The sequence below is a fragment of the Pelodiscus sinensis genome, chromosome 18 (assembly GCF_049634645.1).
Source record: "Pelodiscus sinensis isolate JC-2024 chromosome 18, ASM4963464v1, whole genome shotgun sequence".
Taxonomy (NCBI): Eukaryota; Metazoa; Chordata; order Testudines; family Trionychidae; genus Pelodiscus; species Pelodiscus sinensis.
Window position 1 is genome coordinate 20,086,646 of NC_134728.1, and position 26,199 is coordinate 20,112,844.

Here is a 26,199-nt window from a genome sequence, read left to right on the forward strand (position 1 = left end):
AGTGGTGGACAGTAGACAAATGGGGCAACTACCCCATGGCCCGGTGATTTAAAAGGGTCCAGGGCTCCTTGTTGCCACCACCACTACCTTGGCAGTGGCCAGAACCCAGGACCCTTTAAATCTCTGCTGGAGCTCCAGGTGACATGCGCCCAACAGAGCTGAAAGATAGTCCCCGACCCTCCCCCACTTCTGAAGGCCCAGAGCAATCTCCTCTCAAGCCTGGCAAAGTCTGTCCTCAGCCTTGCCTCTAACTTCTAGCAACAGAGGTTTGCATTTCAAAGTTCTAGCCTAACTAGCATTGAATAGTCCTAATTGCCATTTACAAACTTTTCTAACATGTATCTTGAAAGTTTTCTCTGGGTCTTTTGGCCTGCAGTATGCTTAACACTAATGTGTCATATTTAGAATAAGATTTGGGGCAATTATATAACAGCGGCAGCAGCAATGGTTTTTATGTTCCTATTTTAATCAGATAACGTCAAAACAAGTTTTTAAGCTTATGCAGAGCTCTTCTTCAGTGTAAGTTCCAAAGCTTGTCTTTCTCACCAACAGAAGTGGGCCAATCAAAGATATTACATTGCCCACCTTGTCTTTCCAATATCCTGGGACCAGCATGGCAACAACTACACTGCGCAAATCAAAACTGTGAGAGCGACATCAAAATAATATTTTAGTCAAACGAAGGAGTAGTTCTGGTTCTTTTAATTTTATTTCCTGGAGCATTTTCAGTCGTTTTTGTGTGGCCATGAAAACTAAAAATTTACTTTTTGTTTTCAATGAAAGCTGAGATTCTTATGTAATCACATGACTCCAAGAGCTCAGGCTTTAAGAAAAACACCAGATATGATAAAATTGTGAGATTTAGCAGAGCTGGAAATGACTGTTTGTTAGGCTGATGCAAGCATTTATATACAGCAGTATTTTAAAGGATGGGCAATTATGTTCCTTCTAATCTTTTCCATCCAAGTGTAGATTTTTCCATACATGTACAGGCAGTCCCCGAGTTACGCAATTGTAGCAATTATATAATTGCAGACCAGGGGGAGGGGGGGGGGCAAAGCAGAGCCAAGCCGCGGAGCGCCCGGCCAGCTGACAGCCCCAGAGCATCTGGGCTGTCAGCTGATCGCGCGCTCCGCGGCTTGGCTCTGCTTGGCTCTGCTTTGCCCCCCCCCGTCCCCCTGGTCTGCAGACCAGGGGGACGGGGGGGGGGGGCAAAGCAGAGCCAAGCCGCAGAGCACGCGGGCAGCGGACAGCCACGGCGCGTCTGGGCTGTCCCGCTGCCCCTGTGCTCCGTGGCTTTGCTCCAGACACCTGTGGTACAGCAGCTGGGGCGCTGCCAGTTGGTCCCGTAGCGCCGCTCTGGGCGCTACGGGACCAACCGGGCAGCACCCCAGCTGTTCTGCCCCAGGCGTCCTGATTCAGCCACTGCTGGTCAGTTTCAGCAGCGGCTGAATCAGGACGCCTGGGGCAGAGCAGCTTGGGTGCTGCTGGGTTGGTCCAGTAGCGCCGAGGAGCGGCGGCGCTACTGGACCAACCCAGCAGCACCCCAGCTGCTCTGCCCCAGGCGTCCCCAAGTCAGCCGCTGCTGAAACTGACCAGTGGCTGACTACAGGAAGCCCCTGCCCCGGGCTTCCTGGAATCAGCCGCTGATCAGTTTCAGCAGCAGCTGACTTGGGGATGCCTGGGGTTCTTAAGTTGAATCTGTATGTAAGTCAGAACTGGCGTCCAGATTCAGCCGCTGTTGAAACTGATCAGTTTCAGCAGCGGCTGAATCTGGACGCCAGTTCCGACTTACATACAGATTCAACTTAAGAACAAACCTACAGTCCCTATCTTGTACGTAACCCGGGGACTGCCTGTACAGAATGTTATGTGTATTGAGGCATGTGCCAATGTGCCTGAGTGGCCTCCTAAGTGCACAGCTTACAGGGAACACTGGTGGGCAAATAATAAAATGGTGACATTGACTAATTCGTGGTACTTTTTTCTTGCTAATCTTTATTGAATCTGATAGATTTATATACAATACAATTTAGTGAGAGATACTCTCTACAGATGAAATGGAACCAAACCCACTAAAATAGGGGTATGTGGGACTTAATTGGGTCATAAGCTTTGTGAAGGCTCTCTGAATTCACTTTCTGTGTTTATGACATCCCACTCACCACAGTGCAACTGGTGGGATGTAATCCCTGTGATAGAATTCTTTCTGCCTGGATGTAAAGGGGAGTGAGAGTATTTATCTAATGGGCATATAAGTACTTTTCTATACTGTAGCTGAAACACTGATAATTATATCCTGGTCTATAGCTGTCTTTGTAAACTCTCCTGTTGCTTTCAGAGAATCTTAGAATGAGTACAATAGGTTCCTACTGTAGGTTCCATTTTATGTCTTAACTTTCTGCTACTACCATTAGGGATGTGTAGATTTAACAGGTTAACTGGTGCGGCTGCCATAGCTCCCCACCTGCCGCAGACAGGGGGCTGCTCCAGCACCACGGACGGGGCTGTTCCAGCACAGACCCTGCCTACTGCAGGCCCAGGTGCCCCGTCACAGGCAGGGGCTGTTCTGATGTTCCAATCAGTGCAGCCTCTGCCTGTGATGGTTGGGGGGAGAGGGAGGACGCTGCAGGCAGGGGCTGCTTTGACTGGGCTGGAGCAACCCCTGCCTGTGGTGGGAGGCCTTCCAGCTCACCTGCTTGCCACCTTTTAATCGGTTAACCAGTTAAACGATATATTTAACTGGTTAGCTAATTAAATGGGATTTTACATCCCTAGCTGCCATACACTAGTCTGCTTAGATGTCTGTAGGATACTTGATCCAGCTCCTTCTGCCATCCCCATTTTTAATGGCAGACTTGTGTGATCTTTCAAGCTTCTGAGGCAGCCATTTAGTTCTGGGATACTCTCATTAATAATGCACAAGAACTTGAAAGATACTTATCGTCCTTTAAAATCAGTACTTCGGGCGTCGTTTTATGTTAATTTTCAAGTGTTGCCAACACATTCCTTTCCATTTATTGACTGAAAAGATTTTGTTTGTAATGAAAACTGAATTGGCATTGACTTACATTTTCCTTTTATGATGTAATGGAAGTTCTGTTTGTTCATATTCTTCTGCTTACAATTTCGATAACTCTGATTCCTTGTGGGTGTTTTATTTATAGTGTAATGCAGGTCCTGCCGTTTTTTGGCTTCTCCTGTTTCTTCTAAAGCATCATGCAGCCATGGCAGCAGTTCAAGGTGAATTAGAGAAAGTAATTAGAAACAGAGGACAAAAACGGATGCAAGGCATTAGCCAAGAGATGCTGGACAGCACTCCTGTTTTTGGTTAGTACGTATCTTTTCCGGAAATCCATGTATCATTTGACTTAAATTCTCTTTGGAAACTTAGGGGCAATTTTCAAGGCATTTAGGCAAAATTTGCAGGCACAAAATGTGCAGGAAATTGTAGTCTTAATTTGCATGTGCAATTAATGTGCTTGCACATACAAATCAGAGAAAATCTGCATACAGCTGTGTTTAGCTTTGCAGAAGAAATCCCAACTAAATGAATGTCAAAATGTAGGCACGCAACTGCCATTTTCACCTTGCTCTCACAACTGTATTCCTTAAAGATTTAAAAACCTGGCCTATAGCCTGCTATAGAGGCTCTGGGAGACAGACCCATAGTCTCCTATAGACAACCACTTAACCTCAAGATGATTCTTACCAACCACCACAGGACATACCACACTAATACCAACCCTGGTACCTTCCCTTGCAACAAACCCCATTGCCAGCTTTGTCCACATATTCATTCTGTTGATACCATTATTGGACCTAACCAAGTGAGTTATAAGATCAAGAACACATATTCCTGCGCATCCAGAAATATAATCTATGCTATCATGTGCCGAAAGTGTCCGTCTGCTATGTACATTGGACAAACATCTCAGACACTTCGCCAAAGGATTAATGCCCACAAAACAGATATCAGACAAGATCACAAAGAGAAAACAGTTTCTTGCCATTTTAACCAGAAAGGACACTCTCTCAATGACTTAACCACCTGCATTCTGCTACAAAGACCTTTTACATCTGCACTTGAAAGGGAATCCTCTGAACTGTCATTCATGTTAAAATTCGACACTTTCCAAAAAGGACTCAACAAACATTTGAACTATCTCACCCATTACCAAGATAGTTTCCCCAATTATCACCTCTAATACCATTAACTCACAAACATCCCACTCTCCCTACCTCTAATATCATCAGTTCACAGACACTTACCTTCCTTCCTTCCCCCCCCTGCTGCATCCCCCTCCTGTTCTGCAATGTGATTTGTCCTTTTCATATTTGTTCATTTTTTTAAATTGTATCCTTTGGTATATATGGTTGTGACTACTTTCTTCCACTATTTGATCTGAGGAAGTGGGTCTGGCCCACGAAAGCTCATCATCTAATAAACCATCTTGTTAGTCTTTAAAGTGCTACATTGTCCTGCATTTTGCTTCAGCTACCCCAGACTAACACGGCTACATTTCTATCACTATAGCCTGCTAGGCACTATTCAGGGTTTTATAAGTTTTAAATTAACTAACTTATGCTAACTGAAAAGTAAAAAGGTTTAATTATACACCATTCTTCAGTGACAAAGCTAGACATAATATTAAGCCATAGAAGTTGGTTTGTAATCTGTTTGGGAAAATGTAATTCTTATTTTGTCCATATGTAAGGGAACATCTCTTCACTTTTGTTATGTTTTCTATTATCTAGTGTGCGCAGTGCTCACCTCTTTTTTGTTTTTCTATTCTATAAAATGATTCTACATGGTACATTCTGATTTTTATCCTGCTCTCTGCATAGTGAGAGTAAATAATGCTTTTGCGAGCAGTCACCCCAGATTTAATCGCAGCACTGAACAGATTTAATGAGAACTTTTTTCAAGAAGTGTTATTAGAGAAGTGGCAGTCACTGTGTTAGTATATGAAGTATAGTCTTTTAGACTGGAGTTAATGACTTGAAATAGTTGGCTGCAATGAGCAAGTAATCTGAATCTATTGTAATATTCAACTGTGGTTTTTATGAAAGCACAGCGTTCTTAAAAGAGCTGGGAAGGAACAGATTTTCCCAAATTTTCAAGATTCCAAAACAGTTTATTGTCCTAAATTGGGGCAAAAAGTTGAAATCTTGACAATTTTCACAAAGGGCAAAATCCAATTTGTTTTTTGATTGGGTCAATTGAAATGTCGCATTTTTTTCAGATGTTTAAACACTTCATTTTGATTTGGCCATCTTTATTTTGTACATATTTTTATAATAAATTCATTTAAAGTTCCAAACAAAAAAATCCTTTTGTAATAAAAAAATAAGGCTATCCCTTTGCAGAGGTATCCCAAAATAGCTACCCCACATCCACACAAGCTGCCTGGTATTTCAAAATATTTTTCGAAATAACAGGCATGCTATTTTGCCATCCTGGTAAACCTTGTTGCACGAGAGATAAGTAATGGCTCAAAATAGCACGTTATTTTGAAATTTGGCATTGTGTAGACGTGCCAAATTTCAAAATAAGCTATTTTGAAATAGATTCCAAATAAGAGACACAATTTGCATAGTGCATATTGCGTATCTTATTTTGAGTTTAGGGTGCTGTGTAGAAGTACCCAAAGACGCAACATGGGTGAGGTAATATCTTTTATTGGATCAATGTCTGTTGGTGAGAGAAACAAGCTTTTGGGCCACACAGATCTTTTTCAGGTCTGAGGCCATGTCTACACTGGCAGATGTAAAGTGCTGGCAGTAGCAGTGCAGCACCAACACCACTATTGGGTGTCCACACTGTCAGTGGCCAGCGCATCAGTGTGGCCACTTTTGCAGCACTTGTAGCCCTTTCTGAGCAGAGCATTCTGGGTAGCTATCCCACAGAGCACCTCTTTCTCTTCTGCCGCAGAGGTTTGTGGGGAAGCCCGGGGCATCCTAGGCCCTGTCCCAATGCCCTGTGGTGCATCGCTTCGCATCCCACCTTGTATTTCTATCTGCATTTGGTGCCATTTTTCAATGGCTTCTGTGCCGTGCGATCTGCCACCCCAGTAAGCGGGAATGGATCCCCAGCTATTGACAAAAATGCTGGTAGGTCTCACTACCACTTCACGAGTGGCAGCCAAGTTATTCTTGTCGCTGCAAAATGATGATGTGGAATCCGTGCAGCATTCGCCTGACAGAAGATTTCTTGGGGCTTTCACACAGGTGCTGACCACAGTGGAATGGAGCTTTGAGGCTCAGAAAACAAGCACGGAGTGGTGAGACCACATCACCATGCAAGCCTGGTCAAACATGGATTTTAAATGAGATTGGGATTTGTCCTTGGTTTTGACCATATGTATGTTAACGGCACAAGCCACTCTGCAATCAGAAAGCTGCACACATTATTCAGTAACAAAGCAGTTAGTTCCTGAGTGTCTCACATGGAGCAAATAGTTGGATTCACACCTTTTTACAGGAGAATGGCAGAGAAAGTCCTGGAAGACATGGATAGTGTTTCTATGGTCCCTCCTTTATGTCTAGTTCAGTTTCCCATGGAAGGCAGGAGAGAGAAACCCTCTATATCCGCCATTTGGTAGTACAGGCAGTCCCCGGGTTACGTACAAGATAGGGACTGTAGGTTTGTTCTTAAGTTGAATTTGTATGTAAGTCGGAACTGGTACATATTGTAGGGGAAACTCTAGCCAAACATTTCTCCAGAGCTCAGTTTTATTCTCCCACACCTCACTTCCCTCAGTCCTTTATTCTCAAGCTGAGGTGTCTGCTGAGAAAAGCTGCTCCGCGTCTCCCTGGTCTGCTGGTGGGGGGAGGGCGCGCTAGCTTCACGTCTCCCTGGTCTGCTGGGGGGAAGCAGCTAGTGCGGGGTTGCCTCACCCCGTTTGTAAGTAGGGATCCGATGTAAGTCGGATCCATGTAACCCGGGGACTGCCTGTATATTATGTGGTGGAACTTCAGTAAGGCAATTTATTTTGTGCAGGTGTGTAATTCCCTTCATTATGCATAGATGTAAAACAAGCAGCCTGCAGTTAGCTCACTCTTGTTTACTGGATGCCCTAATTCTCTCTTTGCTTTTCCTCTTGTGCAGACAGTGTATTGAATGAAACACTGCGTTTGACAGCAGCTCCTTTTATCAGCAGAGAAGTCCTTGCAGACATGGAACTGAGACTAGCAGATGGCAGGAAATTCAGCCTGAGAAAAGAAGACAGGCTCTGTCTTTTTCCATATTTAAGCCCACAGATGGATTCAGAAATCTATGAGGACCCAGAGGTACTTTGTGTCATTCTGAATCATCCTCTCAATGTCCCAGCTTTATCTAAAACAATTGAGTTGAACATGTTTCAGAGAGGTAGTTGTGGTTGTCTGTTTCAGCAAAATCAGCGAGGAGTCCTGTGGCACCTTAAATACTAACATTCAAAAACCAGTAGGAGAACACTACAGTTTGCCTGGACACACAGTTATAGACTTGAGAGTTACCAGGCTTAAGCAAAAAACTTTCAAAAACAGACTTCAGCATTTAAAGTGCTTAGCTGGAATTCATATGCAAACTTGACACCATCAAAATGGGTCTGAATAAGGACTGGGAATGGCTAGCTCATTACAAAAAGTAATTTACTCCTTTTGGTATCTTTACCTTCATAGCACTGTTGGAAGTGGGCCACATCCACCCTGATTGAATTAGTCTCATTAGCACTGATCTTCCACAAAGCAGTGTCACACTCCCATCCTGGTATGTAAGTATAAATCCCTGCCACACTGAAAATTCCACTTCAGTGACTGCATGGTGGCCCACGAAAGCTGGTGGTGTCCTAATACATTTGTTAGTCTTTAAGATGACACAGGACTCCTTGTTGTTTCTGAGTTGCACACGTAATATAGTAGGCTGTATTACTGAACCTGAATTTGGCATCTTTAAGAACATAACAACATAAGAACGGCCATACTGGGTCAGACCAAAGGTCCATCTAGCCTAGTACCTTGTCTTCCGACAGTGGCCAATACAAGCTGCCCAGAGGGAATGAACAGAACAGGTAATCATCAAATGATCCTTCCCCTGCCACCCATTTCCGTCTTCTGACAAACAGCAGCTAGGAACACCATTCCTACCTATCCTGGCTAATTGCCATTGATGAACCTATTCTCTATGAATTTATCTACCTCTTTTCTGAACCTTGTTGAAGTCCTGGTCTTTAGAACATCCCCTGGCAAGGAGTTCCACAGGTTGACTATTTATTGTGTGAAAAAATACTTCCTTTTGTTTGTTTTAAAACTGTTACATATTAATTTCATTTGGTGCTCCCTGGTTCGTGTGTTATGGGAGCAAGTAAATAATGTTTCTTTATCTACTTTCTCCACACCAGTCATGATTTTATAGGCCTCCATTATATCCCTTCTTAGTCTCCTCTTTTCTAAGCTAAAAAGTCCCATTCTTATTAATCCTTCCTCCTATGGCAGCTGTTCCAAACACCTAATAATTTGTTGCCCTTTTCTGAACTTTTTCCAATGCGAGTACAGTGAAACCTTTGTTATCCGGCACTCTGTTAACCAGAAAACTTTGTTAACCGGCATTGCCCTCAGCCACAATACTGTCACATCTTCAGGTGCACAGGCCTGACTTGGTTTACCGTGATTGGCGTAACCATTTTTTTATTTAAGAAGTACTAATCATCTTTAACTCAAAACAGAAATGCGAGACCAACTGCCTCACACTAAAAAATAACAATATTAAAAACCTGAGTTTTAGTATTATTGTCCATTGTTTTTTCTTAGGTTGATGAGACCCTCAGATAACTGGAATTTTTAGATAACTGGAACGCCCTAATCCCTGAGCATGCTGGATACCACAGGTTTTACTGTATATCTTTTTTGAGATGAGGTGACCACATCTGCAAGCAGTATTCAAGATGTGGGCATACCGTGGCATCTTTAACATGCCAGTTTGAATAGATGCCCTTTTAGGTTAACTATTTCATTCTAAAAATAAGGTCTATATTTTCAAAGAAGTTAAGGGTGTATATGTGTGCCTAATGTGCACGCACATTTACTGTGATCATGTATATGCTGTCCAGTGAAATTGATCAAGTCTCCCTCTAGTGGCTGGACCAAGCAAACAGCCTATTACCTTTTGATAGCTAGCAAGGCTGCTTTTTTAGCTGAAGTAGTGGGGACTTGTGTCTTCAGTGTGATCCTCACAGTGACTGTGGCCAACTAGTACACAGGAAAATGAGGCAACAGCCTGTGAGGACTAATTCTGGCCATTTGTACATGAAGTTACCTGAGTGCTGCATGCAACTCTCCACCTGAACTCTGGAAGTGTGGCCTTAAGTGGCTAGTATTTAAATAGCCTGGACCATATTTTGCCCTGATTGAAATTAAATTTCAGCAAAGCTTCATGTGATTCATGTAATGTTGCCACAAGGCAGGATTTTGGAGCTGGATCTCGGTGCAGCGGCCGTGGTTGGTAGGTGCTGGTTGCATAGTCGTCTACTGGAAGCTGCTTCGCCCCTTTCTGAAGGGCAGTACAGCCTAGCATCCTCATCTGCAGTTTGTGTTTCTGAAGTGCCTGTGTTGGAACGACTGTGAGCCGAGAGAGCTGGGGGTATGTCTACACTACCCCACTAGTTCGAACTAGCGGGGTAATGTAGGCATACCGCACTTGCTAATGAAGCCCGGGATTTGAATTTCCCGGGCTTCATTAGCATAAGCGGGGAGCCGCCATTTTTAAATCCCCGCTGCTTCGAACCCCGTGTAGCGCGGCTACACGGGGCTCGAACTAGGTAGTTCGGACTAGGGTGCCTATTCCGAACTACCGTTACTCCTCGTGAAATAGGCACCCTAGTCCGAACTACCTAGTTCGAGCCCCGTGTAGCCGCGCTACACGGGGTTCGAAGCAGCGGGGATTTAAAAATGGCGGCTCCCCGCTTATGCTAATGAAGCCCGGGAAATTCAAATCCCGGGCTTCATTAGCAAGTGCGGTATGCCTACATTACCCTCCTAGTTCGAACTAGGAGGGTAGTGTAGACATACCCTGAGTTATTTGTAATGCTGTGATATATAATCAGCTCTAGAGCAAGTGGTTCCCAGACTTTTTTATATGGGCAAACCCATTCACCAATTTTTGGCAGACCGGTAACATTTTATTTGCATATTCATTTTGCAAATAATGAATATGCAAATAAAATGTTACCAGGCCACCACATACAGCCAGCTTCAGCTGCAGCAGCTGAAGCTGGCTGCTGTACGGCGGCTGAGGAGGCCGGGTTGTACCTCAGCCCAGCCCCCAGAGGTGCTGTGAAGAGCAGGCTTTAGCTCTGGCAGCTGCTGTGGCCCAGAAGCCAGTGGTTCGTGGCCCGACACTGATCCGCAGCCCGGTGGTTGGGAACTGCTGATCTAGAGAACAGGGTTAATGAACTCATTACATTGGAATTTACTGAGGGATTTATTTTCCTGTTATCTGTGGCATGCAAAGGGCACTACATCTATACTGCCTCTTTTTTGCAGAAGAGGCAATGCAAATGAAGCGTTCATTAGCAACTTCTTGCGCTTTATTTGCATATTCTCTTCCGATGCTTTTTGTGGAAGAGGTTTATGCACATGAAAAAACAGTGAAAATGGGTCCGTTTTGCACAAAAAAATCCTTTTGCACAAGAACCCTTATTCCTCAAAAAATGAAGTTTACATGTTCTTGCGCAAAAGGGTTTTTTTGTGCAAAATGGACCCATCTACACTGCTTTTTTGTGTGCAAAAACCTCTTCCATAAAAAGCATCTGAAGAGAATATGCAAATGAAGCACGAGAAGTTGCTAATGAGTGCTTCATTTGCATTGCCTCTTCCACAAAAAAGAGGCAGTGTAGACGTAGTAGCAGGGTACTCAGAGTGGTTAGCACAGTGTGGGAGAGGGAAAAGGCTCTTTTACAGCTTAATCTCAGTAATTACCGGTTGTACCTCCCTGGTCCAGCACCCTTAGGACCTGACCGGTTGAACCAGGGAATCTGCTGGACAAGACAGGTCAGTGCTGGTCCTTCTCCTGACACCAGCTGTGGGGTCCCACTCCAGAGGCAGCAGAAGGGCCAGCATTGACTGAGTGGGGCCTGGGTGGCGGGGACACTGCGGGGACGAGACAGGGTCGTGCGGCTGAGGACCAGAAGCACAGACCGATGGCTGCAGAGCTCAGTGCACTCCCGTGGTGCTGTGATTCCGTCCCTGCCTCTTCCCCCTAGCGACTCCCAACCCCGCTCCTCCCCTTACTTCCGTGAGCTTGAGCACACAAATGAGCTATTTGCAGCGCTTCAGAAGCTCTGGGAGAGGAGTTGCTGAGTGCAGGGCCTGGCTTTTCCCTGTGAGTGAGCCAGCCTGGGTATATTGCCCAACAGGGGAAGCCTGGACCACAGGGGTAGGCCTTGGAGTGGCTTAGGGGATAGGGCATTTGCCTAGGAAGTACAGGGTGGTGGGTTTGAGTCTGTTCCCCTCCTCCCTTTCCCTTGCAGCTGAAGTTCCACCCACCCTTAGAGCAGCCCAGACAGCCAAACTACAGACTATCTGGAGATCTTCTTCTAGACCATTTCCTGTTCCCATCCTCCTGTGCCTATAGAGTTAACTCCCACCTTCCCTGCAGAGCCTGTAGCAATTGGATACATCACAAAGGAATATTAGCACAGTCCTGTATGATCAGTAGCTGCTAGCATTGTAATGACTGCAGGGCTTTCTGGTGTGGGTGAATGACTTCACCCTCTCATTGCAGCCACCTGCTGCTTCAGTGACACACTGCAAAGGATCTGCTGGTTGCTGCTCCAGTCATATCACTCCAACACTCACATTCATCTTGAAAATCTATTACTCAGCTCCTCTGGGTTGAGTGGCAGAGTCATTCAACATCAGTGTCCCCATTCCAATATTAATGCTAGAACACCTGTTGTTATGATTGACTCATTGTTTTGGCAGGCATCATCAGGTGGTGCTGTTACACAGAGTTTTCTAAGATAACATTCTGAGTTTGTGAGCCATTGTTGACTCTTGGGAAGATGGGTTGTGGTGATGTTACCTTAGGGTTATGCGCGGTTTCCTGTATACAGGCAGTCCCCGGGTTACATACAAGATAGGGACTGTAGGTTTGTTCTTAAGTTGAATCTGTATGTAAGTCGGAACTGGCTTCCAGATTCAGCCGCTGCTGAAACTGATCAGTTTCAACAGCGACTGAATCTGGACGCCAGTTCTGACTTACACACAGATTCAACTTAAGAACCCCAGGCATCCCCAAGTCAGCTGCTGCTGAAACTGATCAGCGGCTGATTCCAGGAAGCCCGGGGCAGCGGCTTCCTGTAGTCAGCCACTGGTCAGTTTCAGCAGCGGCTGACTTGGGGACGCCTGGGGCAGAGCAGCTGGGGTGCTGCCGGGTTGGTCCCATAGCGCCCAGAGCAGCGCTACGGGACCAGCCGGCAGCGCCCCAGCTGCTGTACCACAGGTGTCCGGAGCAAAGCCGTGGAGCACGGGGGCAGCGTGACAGCCCAGATGCGCCGTGGCTGTCCTGCTGCCCTCAAGCTCCGCGGCTTTGCTCTGCTTTGCTCCCCGTCCCCCTGGTCTGCAGACCAGGGAGACGGGGAGCAAAGCAGAGCAAAGCCACGGAGCACGCGGGCAGCGGACAGCCCAGACGCGTCTGGGCTGTCCACTGCCCGCGTGCTCCGCGGCTTTGCTTCCTCTCCCTGGTCTGCTGGAGACCAGGGAGACAGGCCCCGTTCGTAACTGCGGATCCAACGTAAGTCGGATCCGTGTAACTCGGGGACTGCCTGTAGTCAACCAGGGGAGCGAGGAAGCTTTGCAAGCAGCAGGAGTGATGGCACACAGCCTTGGGCTCTGATTCGAGTTAAGCCTTGAAGTGGAGTTGCTCCCTGGAAACCAGGACTGGGAGCCCTAGACCAGTGTTTCTCAACCAGCGGTATGAATACCCGTAGGGATACTCGAGAGAAATCTGGGGGGTATGTCAACACAACTGAAATTTGGAGAAAACTGCATTTTTAAGTTTTACAGCGCTTTATTATTTTTGTACTTTTTACACCGAAAAATTGCATCGCCTGCCCGGCTACGATTAAGTTGTTTAAACAAATGTGTTGCAACAGTAGAAAAAAATTTTGTGTCTGAAAACTATAGGTACTGGGGGTACTTAGAATTTTTTTTTAAAGGGGGGTATTTAGGTTTTTTTTTTCAAAGGACAATTTATAAAAAAAGGTTGAGAAACACTGTCCTAGAGGAAGGGATTGTCCTGCGTGCTGTTGGGATTATCTCATTTCAGCACTGGTGTATATGTGTAAATAAAGCTCATGCCAGACCCTGTGACTAAGCTTCTCTACTGGAAAGCTGACCTAGAAGGCCCTAGATATCTGCTGCTCCTCAGCAGAGTGAGGATGTGGGTGTCGGAAGAAGGTGTAACACTATGTGCAGTGCGCCTTGAGTGTCAGGCACTTCGGAGAGCTGAAACTAAGACATAAAGGCAAGAGTCTGTTTAATTGGGTGAAGAGCAATGTTCTAATCTTTTCCATCCACGTGTGGAATAAAATGTTATTCGCAAATGCACACCACCAATAGAAATGCAAAATCTAGCTGTGGGCACTCTGCTAATCAACTGGGTGGCATTTGAATCTCGCCGGAGTGGCTGCACAAGCGCACAGCTTACAGAGAACACTGGTGAAGAGTCCTATTGACTTACTACTGTAAGTCAGAGACGTGGGTATATGAGCTAGTTTTTACAGCCTAACATGTAGTTTGAAGCCAAACTGACATGAAGCTCCTTTCAGCTGGGATGGTAGCCAGCATCTAAATATGGGCAGCACAACAGGGATGTTTCTCTAAGGGATCTTGTTGTGCTTTATCCTTTTTAAGAACAGTGTGAATTTTCAATGTCCCGAGAGATTCAGATACTGGGTTAGATGAAGTACCATAAAAGTACACAGCTAGGGAGAGAGAGCAAAGTTCTCTCTTCTTTGGGCAAACAGGTCTATCCAAGGACATGGCACTGCTGACTTGTCCTACTACACTGTATGGTTGCCTCAGGCTTGACTTGATGGGAGCCACCCATGAGCATAAAAGATAAATTTATTCCATGTGACTTTTCAGACAGTAGCTTCTCTGCTGTTCCCACCCATGGATACCAGTGACCATAGAGGACCTCTGTGAAACCATGGTGGAATGGCCCATTCAAGAATGACCACCCAGAGGCTAACAACATTTGGTTGCCAACATTTAGATCTGGATCCTGGTGTTCCAACATCTTGGAGGGTTCTGAGGATTTCTGTAATTGGCTTAATGCTGGTTAGGTTTAAGATGTCTTTGATCATTTTCTTATCATCTGCATCTCATTTTAACGGGAAAAGCTTGCCTTGTAAAAGATCAAATGAGTTGCTTTATTTTTTTCCTTCAGATTCAGTGTTCTGGGAAAGGCTGGTAATTTATGTAAGCTTGAGCTCTAAAAATGAAATTGTGGAAACAACGATACACGAGGACAACACTGACTTGTTATGACAACTGGAATTCCACTATCCAGTTGCCATAACAACTTGATGCAATCTTTAAATATAGAATCATGTGTTACCCCGTAAGACCCGTACTAATTGCTATTAGGGAACAAAGAAACAAGCTGGTTTTGCTTCCTCTAATACAGTCGCCCGTGGGCCAAAATGTCAAAAAGGATGTCAGCATTATAGTAACGTAAGTGCCATTAGACACAGTTATACAGTAAGGTCAAGAGACATCTTCTAGCAGGTTAAGTTACTGTGCTCCATTCAGAGACAAAGTGTTTGGGTTCCAAATAGTAGTTTAACACAATGAAACGCTTTGGCTACGTCTAGACTGGCATGATTTTCCGCAAATGCTTTTAATGGAAAAGTTTTTCTGTTAAAAGCATTTGTGGAAAAGAGCGTCTAGATTGGCACGAATGCTTTTCCGCAAAAGCACGTTTTGCGGAAAAGCGTCTGTGCCAATCTAGACGTGGTTTTGCACAAGAAAGCCCCAATCTCCATTTTCACGATCGGGGCTTTTTTGCGCAAAACAATACCGCGTTGTCTACACTGGCCCTCTTGCGCAAATGTTTTTGCGCAAGAGGGCTTTTGCCCGAACGGGAGCAGCATAGTATTTCCGCAAGAACACTGACAATCTTACATGTGATTGTCAGTGTTCTTGCGGAAATTCAAGCAGCCAATGTAGACAGCTGCCAAGTTTTTCTTGCCAGTCTAGACGCAGCCTTTGAGTGATTGGTTTAAAAGATGAAAGGTTCTCAGACAAGACTGAAAAAAATTGAACTAATTTTTCCATCATGTCACCGCTTCTTTCTCAACAGCAATAGCAGCTCCATATCAACATTCCCTCTGTTTTTTTCCATCTCTCTGAAGAATACATTTTATTATGTGCTCTGAGACATGTACCGAGGTGCACCACCAGTAGAAACACATGCTGCCAACTGTGGGTGCTCTGCTAATCAGCTGGGCAACATTTGAATCTCTCTTGGGTTGACTGCCCAAGTGCTCAGCTTAAACTCTGTAGTGTAGACATACCTCTCTCCCTATCTGTCCCTTTGCCAGGTTGCATAGTTTTTAATGCTGTAGCGTACAGTGGGAAGTGAGTCACAGTTGGGGGTGCACAGAAAAACCTTGACAGCATGGTGCCATTTGAAGTTGGCTTATTCCATGCAAAGGTATGCAGGGCCCTGATACCATTTTTCCACTGAAAGATTCATTGGGGAAAAAAAAACAAAAAAAAAACAAGGGAACTAATTTGTTTGTGTGGTAGAGCAACCTGCTCCCCAATCCTGCACTTCAATCACATGTGAGGGATGCAGTGAATTCAGACTATGTCTAGACTGCAGGCTTCTTTCAGAAGAAGCTTTTCCGGAAGAGAGCAAAAGCACATTGAAAAAGCCATCTGCTTTTTCGAAAGATAGTGTCCACACTGAATGGACACTATCTTGCATGTAAGCTGTGATTACTATGGACGGAGTGGCCACGAGGGCACCTGTGCTTTTTCCTCTTTCCTCTTTTTTCAAAAGAGCTTCTTCTTCTTCCCCGTCCACACACACCTTTTTCCAAAAGAGCTCTTTCGGAAAAAGGGTTCTTCCTCATAGAATGAGGATTACCAATGTCAGAGAAACCCCTCTGTTCTTTCGATTTTCTTTCGAAAGAATGCAATTGCAGTGTGGATGTAACTCAAGTTTTTTCGAAAGAACTCTGTAGTGTAGACATACCTCTCTCCCTAGCATAGTCTCGCTCCCTAAGGCAGGCCCTATAGCTTAGAGTTGAGGTGCATCCATAGGGCAGGGTGAGGAAAACTTGCACAATTGTTGCATGTGCAGCTCCTGTTTTGTGGATAAACTCAGGACTTCAGTCTCCAGGGCTGTCAGTTCATCACTTTCCACCAGCACAGAATTCAAGCTGTTAGTGGCTTTTCTGTCTATTCCCATCAGTCTGGGGGAATTTATAGCTTCCTCTTTCTCCTGGTGTGAAATGTGTTTCTGCATTTATGATGTCGTGTTGCTGAGACACTTCCCAGGCTACAAAAACTTTTTTTGCTCCTTTATACTTGTCATGGACATGCAGGCCTGCCAACGGGGGGTGGGGTGGGGATGGGAGGCAACAATATAAAAGGGCCCAGAGCTCCTGGCCACCGCCGCCACCGCTACTGCACCAGCAGCGATGGCTGGAACCCTGGGCCCTTTAAATCACTGCCGGAGTGTTGCGTGGTATGCTCTGGGCAGCACTGAGGGCTGCCTAGCCTGAGGCGTGCCCCTTCTGCCAAGGCCTCTCTTCCCCCTTCTCCATCCAGCCTTGCTCAGGGGCCCAGAAAGGCTATCGGCCCTGCTGAGCACATGACCAGCTGGGCCTATCGGAGAAAGCCATAGAGGTAACCAGGCCTGGAGCTTAGAATGGGGCTGAGCTAGAGTCTAGGTTTAGGATCACAGAATGCCTGGGCCTTTAACTGAGACCGGAGCTGAGGCTCAGAACCAGGCTTCAGAAGCTGAATGCCAGAGCCAATGGATGAGCTGGAGAGTTGGTGAGAAAGCAGAGCTGGGGTGACAAGGGTGTGGGCGGAGGTGGGCACAGGGGCAGGCAGAGAAATAGCAGATGCAGGAAGCAGAACCAAGCCAGGTGCAGGGAGGGAACATGTTGAGCATCCAACCAGCATGGCTATTGCTGGAGTAAACAGCGGCTAGTTCCCCCTCTCCACCAATCAGGAAGTAAAGTCAGTCTCTCCCCTCTCCTCCCCCTTAAGATCTCTGTGTCCAGTGTGTTGCTAAGAGACTGTGCTTGCTGCAGCTGGCTCCCTAACAATATTTGATCATTCTGTAAGTTCCTACATGGGGAAGAGATTTCTGATAGCAAACAGCTCTTTAATTGAGCAAAAGAAGGCATAATTAGATGAAGCATAATGAGATCTTCCTGAGGCATGACAAATTCAGACAAGAAACGAGACACAGATTTTTAACAGAGGTTGATTAGTCACTGGAATGACTATCTAGGGGTTTGGTGGATCTTCCATCATTCAAAGTCTTTAAAATCCCCACTGGGCATCTTGCTGAAAGACAAACTATAGCCCATGAGCTATGGCACCGATCATCCACTGGTGTAAATAATCATAGCTCCATTAGCTTTACTGGAGCTGTGACAGCTTATAGGTGAGGGTCTGTCTCATGGGCCCTAGGCAAGAATTATCTTACTGTGGGGGGAGTGTCCTATGGCCTGTAGTATACAGGTCATCTGCAAAGATTATCATAAGGGCCTCTTCCAGCCTTGAAATATAAGAATTAGGGATGTAAGTGACTAATCGACTAGTCGACTATCCGATAAGCAAAAGCTTATTGGATAGTCGACATATTAGTCGACTAGTTGCTTCCCCCCCTTGCTGCCAGTATCACAAAGAAGCAGCAAGGAGGGGAAAGAAGAGGGTGCTGGGGGGAGCCAGCATAAAAGTCAGTTCCTCCCAGCTCCAGCTCCGTGGGACGGGGCAGGGGCACAGTGGTGGCGCTTCCTCTTTGAAATACACAAGAGCCCCAGCAGGAGCCTGGGGCCAGCGGGATCCCTCAGTGACCCCAGGCTCCATGCGAGCACCTCTTCTTTGAAATCTACAGCGGCGATTTGCATTTCAAAGAGGAAGTGCCGCATGGAGCCTAGGGCCAGCAGGGGACTCTGACTCACTTTCCCCACTGGCCCCAGGCTCCACGCAACATTTCAATCTTTGAAATGCACAAAAGTATTAGTAAAGTTCTCCTGTGCAATTAAACGAATAACTATGCTTGAGAAACTATGCTGGGAGTCTTGTCTATTTCAAAGGCGGAACGCCACACTAGTGCTTATTGACTAATCGAATAGTCGATAGAAATCCCATCGACTATTCAATTAGTTTATTAATCGATATTTAACATCCCTAATAAGAATCAGTGTTTGCTGGAGTTACATAGTAGTCCTGCCAGAGAAAACATGCTACAGGTTGCAATGCTATCTAAGAGTACTGCAAGGGAAAACTGAACAAAGAAGAGCTCTGACTCTATTGGCTATCATAGGGAGAGGGGGCAGCAAAGCTTGGGGGAGCGAAACAGCCCGACCAACTTAGCTTACTTAGTGCTGCAAACACTTCTGTGGCAGAGACACTGCTCTTGTAATCGCTGGGAAATGAAGTGCTAGAAAGGTGTGATTCCAGAGACGTTGCTGCACACTGTGAAAGCCTAGAGACCAAATGTGGGAAAGGATCATCACAGCACGTCTGGCACGTTTTGTAATGCTGTTCCCGCGTCAGGTGTCAGTACATTGATTCTGCAGAGCAATGCCTGCCTCCAGTTGGGTAGCTTAGCTAGGCTGGGTCCTGGCAGCTCCCTATTGCTTCTTATGAACCAATGTTTTCCCATTCGAGTTTCCAGAACATGGCCTCAGAATATTGGCATTGTTTCTGCAGATACAAGGAGGCCAAGACTCATGCTACTCCTTGCTAGGGAAGCGGTCCCCTGCAACCGTTTTCTGACTGAAGTGCACTTCCCTCCAAGATCACCCTGAACCCTGCTGGGTGCCCAAGTGAGAGACAAGCTGATGTCAGAGTCCAGTCCACTGCCCCGCCATGGAGCCAGAGTGAAAAATGCCATTCGTGTTACTGATACACACTGGGGAGCCTCACAGAATAGTTCCTCTGTCAAGTATGGACACCACAGAGGTGTTCCAATCAGTACCGTTTGTTTGCTTGCTCTGAGGAGAGTTAGCACTAAGTAAAGTTCTCCCGTGCAGTTAAATGCTTGAGAAAGACTCCCTTGATTCCCAGCAGGACTGCCTCACACCCTTCCTTCTGCGGGATGTAGGTATATGTGCTAGAGTACACGTCAATGTGGGCACACAGTGGAGCCGACAGCCTCTGCAGCCCCCTGGACAAGGTGGCGAGGTAGGGCTTCCAGAAGGGGTGGGGCCAAAAGCAGCCAGTCTTCAGCACTGCCCAAAACATGGCACTCCCCCTCCTAGCCCTTACCACGGCCCGGAGCATGCTGCCATTGCTACTACAGCAACAACGGCAGCCAGAGAACCAGGACTCTTTGAATCACCAGGCCCCAGGGCAATTGTCCCCTTTGCCCCCATCCATTGGTGGGCCTATGGGCACATATCACTCTTGCCATGTTACACATGGAGAAAAGAGATAAAGAGATGAAGTGATTTGCCCGAGGTCACAAAGTCACTAGCGGAGCGAAAAGTAGAACCCACATCTTCTCATTCCTGGAGTGGTGCCCTCAACGCTGGACCAAGCTGCCTTCCCTTAATGATTTTTCAGAATTTGTCAATACAAATGCACAAAATTAAGAGTCGTAGGCTAGTCCATTCTCCTCTACCCTTGAATGTATCAGGTATCCAGGGTCAATTCCCACAGTCTCTATTTGGGGAAACCCCCATTGAAGGAAATAGGTTTGAGCCATATGAGCAATTCTAGGACAATCAGCTGGTGCCCTAATAGGTGAGAAAGATCAGCCACAATGGTGGGTTTTCCAGTTGGATGATCAGTTTCAACAGCAGCTGAATCTGGACGCCAGTTCTGACTTTCATACAGATTCAACTTAAGAACCCCAGGCATCCCCAAGTCAGCTGCTGCTGAAACTGATCAGCGGCTGATTCCAGGAAGCCCGGGGCAGAGGCTTCCTGTAGTCAGCCACTGGTCAGTTTCAGCAGCGGCTGACTTGGGGATGCCTGGGGCAGAGCAGCTGGGGTGCTGCTGGGTTGGTCCAGTAGCGCCGCCGCTCCTCGGCGCTACTGGACCAACCCAGCAGCACCCAAGCTGCTCTGCCCCAGGCGTCCTGATTCAGCCGCTGCTGAATCTGACCAGCAGTGGCTGAATCAGGATGCCTGGGGCAGAACAGCTGGGGTGCTGCCCGGTTGGTCCAGTAGCGCCCAGAGCGGCGCTACGGGACCAACTGGCAGCGCCCCAGCTGCTGTACCACAGGTGTCCGGAGCAAAGCCATGGAGCACGGGGGCAGCGGGACAGCCCAGACGCGCCGCGGCTGTCCCGCTGCCCGCGTGCTCCGCGGCTTTGCTCTGCTTTGTTCCCCGTCCCCCTGGTCTGCAGACCAGGGGGACGGGGAGCAAAGCGGCGGAACACGCGGGCAGCGGACAGCCCAGACGCTTCTGGGCTGTCAGCTGACCGCGCGCTCTGCGGCTTGGCTCTGCTTGGCTCTGCTTTGCCCCCCCCCCCATCCCCCTGGTCTGAAGACCAGGGGGACGGGGGGGGGGGCAAAGCAGAGCCAAGCCGCGGAGCGCCCGGCCAGCTGACAGCCCAGACGCTTCTGGGCTGTCAGCTGATCGTGCGCTCCGCGGCTTGGCTCTGCTTTGCCCCCCCCCCCGTCCCCCTGGTCTGCAGACCAGGGGGGCGGGGGGACGGGGGCAAAGCAGAGCAAAGCAGAGCCAAGCCTCGGAGCGCATGGGCAGCGGACAGCCCTGTCCACTGCCCACGTGTTCCGCCGCTTTGCTTCCTCTCCCTGGTCTGCTGGAGACCAGGGAGAGGAACGGCCCCGTTCGTAACTGCGGATCCGACATAAGTCGGATCCGCGTAACTCGGGGACTGCCTGTACTTTGCATGACTGGAGGTTTCCACATGTGAGTCACCCAGATGAAAGCACGCAGTCACCATAGTTGTCTGCTCTGCAGGCAAGCAAGGTTTAGAGAAGGACAGATGTTTCCATGATTTCAAAGGAGAGCACTGGGAAATGACTGGGTTTGTTGCCAGCTGGGTGGGATCATTGAAAACTCCCCATTTCAAAGCCAGTATGGAAGAAACTCTTGATTGTGTCTGCTATGGTGGATCACCCTGCACCCACAATTCAGGTCTCCACGTACTCCACCATGAGCCTTTGTCCATTGTCTCTATGAGGAGAGAAACTTGTGCCTCTTCCAAGCCTCATTTTGTGCCATTCCCAGTGGAACTTGGAACTGCTGGGTTGGAGGTTTCACACTCAGAAGACAGAGGTTCCCCCAGCACTCATGATAGTCAGCGATGGTTCTCTTTCACATTAACAACCTCTTACAAGTTACAGTAGAAGATGAATGATGTATAGCTTATTTAAGAGAGAAAAAAATAGATTTGAAAATGAAGAAAACCGTTTCCCCTCTTGCGCCTACAACATACCCAATTATTGAATGTCGCACTGCAGCAGGGCAGGGGACACACACTTCGAAGGTTAGAGGTTGGTAACCTCCAGTCCTGGGGGAATTCTGCAATTTTACTGTGGCTCCAACTGTAACAGTTGCAGAATTCCTCTAGGACTAAACCTCCCATCTCCAAACCCATGCTGGTGTTCTTTGCTCTGTTCTCCCTCTCCCAGTCTATACCACGTTCGTTAGAAGACAACTGTCCTCTCATCTCCCTAAAGTCTAGTTAGGTGGCCCGAGATAGGGAAGTCCATATCTGTACTTTCCTCGGGACATTGCTCTTTTGACCTATCTTTTTTTGGAAAGCACGTCTCATCATAGTCTCCCCTACTTCTCAGAATCCATGAGGAGTCCTGTGGCACCTTAAAGACTAACTGATTTATTTGGGTGTCAGCTTTTGTAGGCAAAACCCACTTTGTCAGATGCATCTGGTAGTCTTCAAGGTGCCTGTCACAGGGCAAACCCACCACCATGGTGCCTCCTGCTGGTAGCACAGGGAATTAGCTCTTATCTGCCCACTGGACGCCTCCCTCTGGCTGGTATTTCTTTGTGTCCTCACTCCATGCTCCACTTCTGGACCCACATCACCCCCGGACCACAGCATCCGCTTCAGGACACTGCCCTCTGGCAGTGCCCACTACGGTTGTCTCCCACCCCCTTCTGAGGGGTAGATGTTTATCACCAGTCTGTGTCTCTGCACTCTGAGGTTCTCCCCTCCCAGGGAACCCCAAATTCCTCTATACCCACCTTGCCTCAGTGACCCATTACCAGTCTTCATCTAGTCCCTGTTACAGGGGCAAACTGCAGTCTGAAATGGCCACCCATCATTGGCAAGGGAGTGTGGATCTCTTTCTAGCCTGACTCTCTCTCTACAGCCCTACTACACTCAGGCCTTGCCTCAGGCCTCCAACCTGGGAGTGGAGCCAAACCAGAGCTTCCCCAGTCTTGCTCTGCCTCAGGAAGCCTCCATCTTCCCTGGCAGCCAGGTCCTTCCTAGGGTTGCCAAATGGTTTCAACAGATATACCAGACACACTTGACATTACATCACAATCTACATTAGATCTTATTTAGAAAATACCGGACACTTATATTTTCTCATTTATATTTTCCTCAATTTGTTTTCTGAACAGAAAGCTCAAATACTGGACTGTCCAGTTCAAATCAGGACATCTGGCAACCCTCGTCCTTCCTGTTGCCCTGCTAGAGCAAGAGTGTCTCTGTCTTCTCCTCACTCCCAGAGCTCTTATTTATCCAGCCCCCAGCTGGGCCCTAATGGGCAGTATCTGCCTGAGCAGCAGGCTTTGCTCTCAGCCCTCTCCCAGGGCTGGATTTTACCCTTAAAGGCAGCTGCTCTGTCACAGTGCCACAGGACTCCTTGTTGTTTTTATTGCTACAGACTAACATGGTTACCCCTCTGCTACTTCTCAGAGTATCTTCCAATTGGTGTATAACAAGCTTAGTGTTTTCCTCCACAAGAGCATTTCAGGTGATCGCAGAATACCAATGGAGCGTCGCTCTCCACCCGATTACCTTCTTTAATGCCAATCTGCCTACAGGTTTCGGTGGACTGGTCTGGATTCTTCTGGATCCTGCCACCCACTCAGCAGGGTGTATCTTCTTTATTTTTTCCTCTGAATTTATTTGGCGGTGCCTCCACCCCCCTCACTCCTTCCTGGCAGGGTCACCAGGGCAGTTTGGGAGGAAAATTCTAACCACAGGGTAATCCCCACTTACTTGCCAGATAGTTGGAGACTTCAAAAAATAACACAAACACATACAATATATTCAACACAATAATTATATTAAACAGGAAACAATTATAACGTAACAGGGTAAAACACTATTTTTAGGTTCACCGGTGCCCACGCTGCTAATACCTGTGACTTTTCCCAGTCATGTGACTCGATGTAGCAAATGTAAGATTAGTGTCCTGTTGGTACGTGTACTTTGTTGGGGCCCTTGATGACCTACGACCACAAAATTCTCCTCTGCAGTGGTTTAGCAGCGTGGCTGACTGGGTTCAGTACAGTCCAAAGGACTCACAAGCGGGAGAAAGTGGTAAATCCCTCCACAGGTTTAATATGCAGCAGGTTATAAAATCCCCAGACCCTTGCTTCCTGGCTTGAGGACACAGTTCAGGGAGTAGGGGGTCCCCAAAACAAATTCCCTGACTAACTAAAAGATGGTGCACTCACAAACTCCATGAATGATCCTCCGGCTCAGAGATGACTCTGGACTCCTCAGTCACTGCAGAGGGGCTGATCTCTGCTAGCAGGGATCCTATTCAGGCAGGAATCAGGCTGCTTCGGTGCAGGGCTTAAGGTGCAGATTACACAACTGTACTAACATCCAAACTGTCGTCTCCTGGCCCAGCGCCCAGACACACACACAGCAGGCAGAAGCCCTGAACTAGCAGACAGAGCAGAGCAGACCATGTGGTGACTGGTCTCACCTAGGGAGCGGGAGGGCTAACTCAGCCTGGCTGGGGAAGTTTCCCAGCAAACTCTACAAACTGGGAATCATCAGTGAAGAAGGAAAACCCAGCTGAGGGATCTTGCTTTCAGGTCCCTAGAGGCCAGTTCTCAGGGGGGACCCTGCACGCAGGCCTGGGCCTTACCAGCTTCCCACACAGCCAGTCCTTCCCTTGCCCTGGCTGGCTCCAGACTGACTCAGAAAAAACAATGGCGTTCCCCTTTCCTGAACTCCCTGGGAGGGGCAGTTCACTCCCTATTCGTTGCCAGGCAGACTCTGAGTTTGCCTTGGCTCCCCCTCCCTACCAGGGACAGTGTGCCTCTCCCTGAGCTGCCGGCAGACAGAACCCCAGGAATCTAGGTAATCTCCTTGGGGGTTACACCAATATACAGCACGTGGTTGTTTCTGTGTTCAGAAATAGCCATCTAGTCCTGTGGGACAGAGAATAACTGGGTGAGGGACATGTGTTGTTTTTTTTCAGAAATTTAAATACGACAGATTCCTGACCGCAGACAACACAGAGAAAAGGGATTTCTATAAAGGCGGGGAAAGGCTCAAGTATTACAACATGCCATGGGGAGCAGGAATTAACACATGTATTGGGAAGTACCACGCAGTCAATAGCATCAAACAGTAAGTAAATGCAGAGCGTCTATGATACTTAATTATTCTGGCCACTTGTAATTTTAATATTAGGGATAAGAACCTTCTTGTGGAGTTACATGAACCTCTAATGCCTCTGCCATATTCTTTGTATGAACACAATACAGGCTGAGATCATTTGTAAACACTGTATCTACTCCTCCATCCTATAAACTCTTTTGGAAAACCATCTGTATTTATTTTTCAAGTATGTATTTTTAACACCATAGATTACAAATCTCCAAATAACTTGTGAATTAGTTATTTATGCTGCATTGTGTACTGTGGTAGTAAAGTGGAAATGCTTCCTGGCCCCTCGCTGTACTGTAACTTCATACATATGCTGCACACAAAAAAACTAGATCAAAAGAATATTAAGACTGTAAAGTCAAAGTTATATTATGGATGCAAAACTTAGGAAATTCCAGAATTAAGTTTTCCATTGCAATCTACATTGGGCCCCATTGCATGCATGCATTCTGATAAATCTTTAATGCTATAATCACATAATATTTTGTCAATTGCACTTCTTCAAGTTGTACAATGTATTTTCCCTAATGTTATTAATGGAAATGAGTAAACCATTTTTTCTGAAACTTTCCAAAATAATTCAGCCCGTGGCAGGCAGCTGGCATGGAAAATTCCCGCCCAACTGGTTGAAGTATGGCAAAGTCATAAACTGAAAACTGGGTGTTAATAATGGGAAGTATCCAGCAACCTTAACTAGAGGAAGAACTACCAGTTACCTCTTTATTTACCTTCTAAGCATAAAAACTAGTGGATTGTCAGTCTCATATATGTCACTAAGCTGCTCATTTTATCATTTTAGGTTTGTTTTCATCTTGTTAACCAATTTTGACTTGGAACTAAAAGATCCTGAAGAAAGAATCCCAGGATTTGACAAGGGACGATACGGCTTCGGAATGTTACAGCCAGAGCATGACATCATCATTCGATATAAGCTGAAAGACTAGTACAATAGCAATGGCTTCCCTTCCGCCATCCAGCTGGCTGGTTCTCAATCCAAGCAGTATATTTTGGCTTTATTAATTACTCCATTGGGCTGGGGTAATGGTAGCAGTTAGAAAAAACATTACCAAAATAAAAGTCGCCATTGTGTTGGCTTTGCACCTGCTAGCCTGCAGCATTAATGCTATTTGACTGTACAGATTGGGCCTCCCTGATCTGGCACCCTTGGGACACGAGGGAGTTTGCTGGGCCAGGAGAGGTCAATTCTGGCCCCTCTGCTAATGGACTCCAAGCTTTCCTGGGCTTCAGCAGCAGAGCTGACCAGGCTCTCCTCCTAGCTGCTGGGCTCTGCTGCATGCCTTGGTCCCCAGGCCAGCCCCGTTGCTGGCCCCGCTCTGCTGCTGGCCCCAGTGGCCAGCCCCATCTCTTCTGCCAACCCTGGCT

At 47.0% G+C, this 26,199-nt stretch overlaps 1 protein-coding gene across 2 annotated transcripts in view; it reads left to right on the plus strand.

The window, feature by feature from the left end:
- Positions 1-25,921, plus strand: part of PTGIS (prostaglandin I2 synthase) — a 51,666-nt gene extending 25,745 nt beyond the window's left edge. For both annotated transcript variants that reach the window (XM_075901225.1, XM_025189264.2), the window contains exons 7-10: positions 3,168-3,330; positions 7,112-7,293; positions 24,626-24,777; positions 25,616-25,921. In XM_075901225.1, the coding sequence (XP_075757340.1) occupies positions 3,168-3,330; positions 7,112-7,293; positions 24,626-24,777; positions 25,616-25,760 (642 nt within the window). In that variant the 3' untranslated portion in view covers positions 25,761-25,921. The remainder of the gene's footprint in view (positions 1-3,167; positions 3,331-7,111; positions 7,294-24,625; positions 24,778-25,615) is intronic.
- The last annotated feature ends 278 nt before the right edge of the window (positions 25,922-26,199 follow it).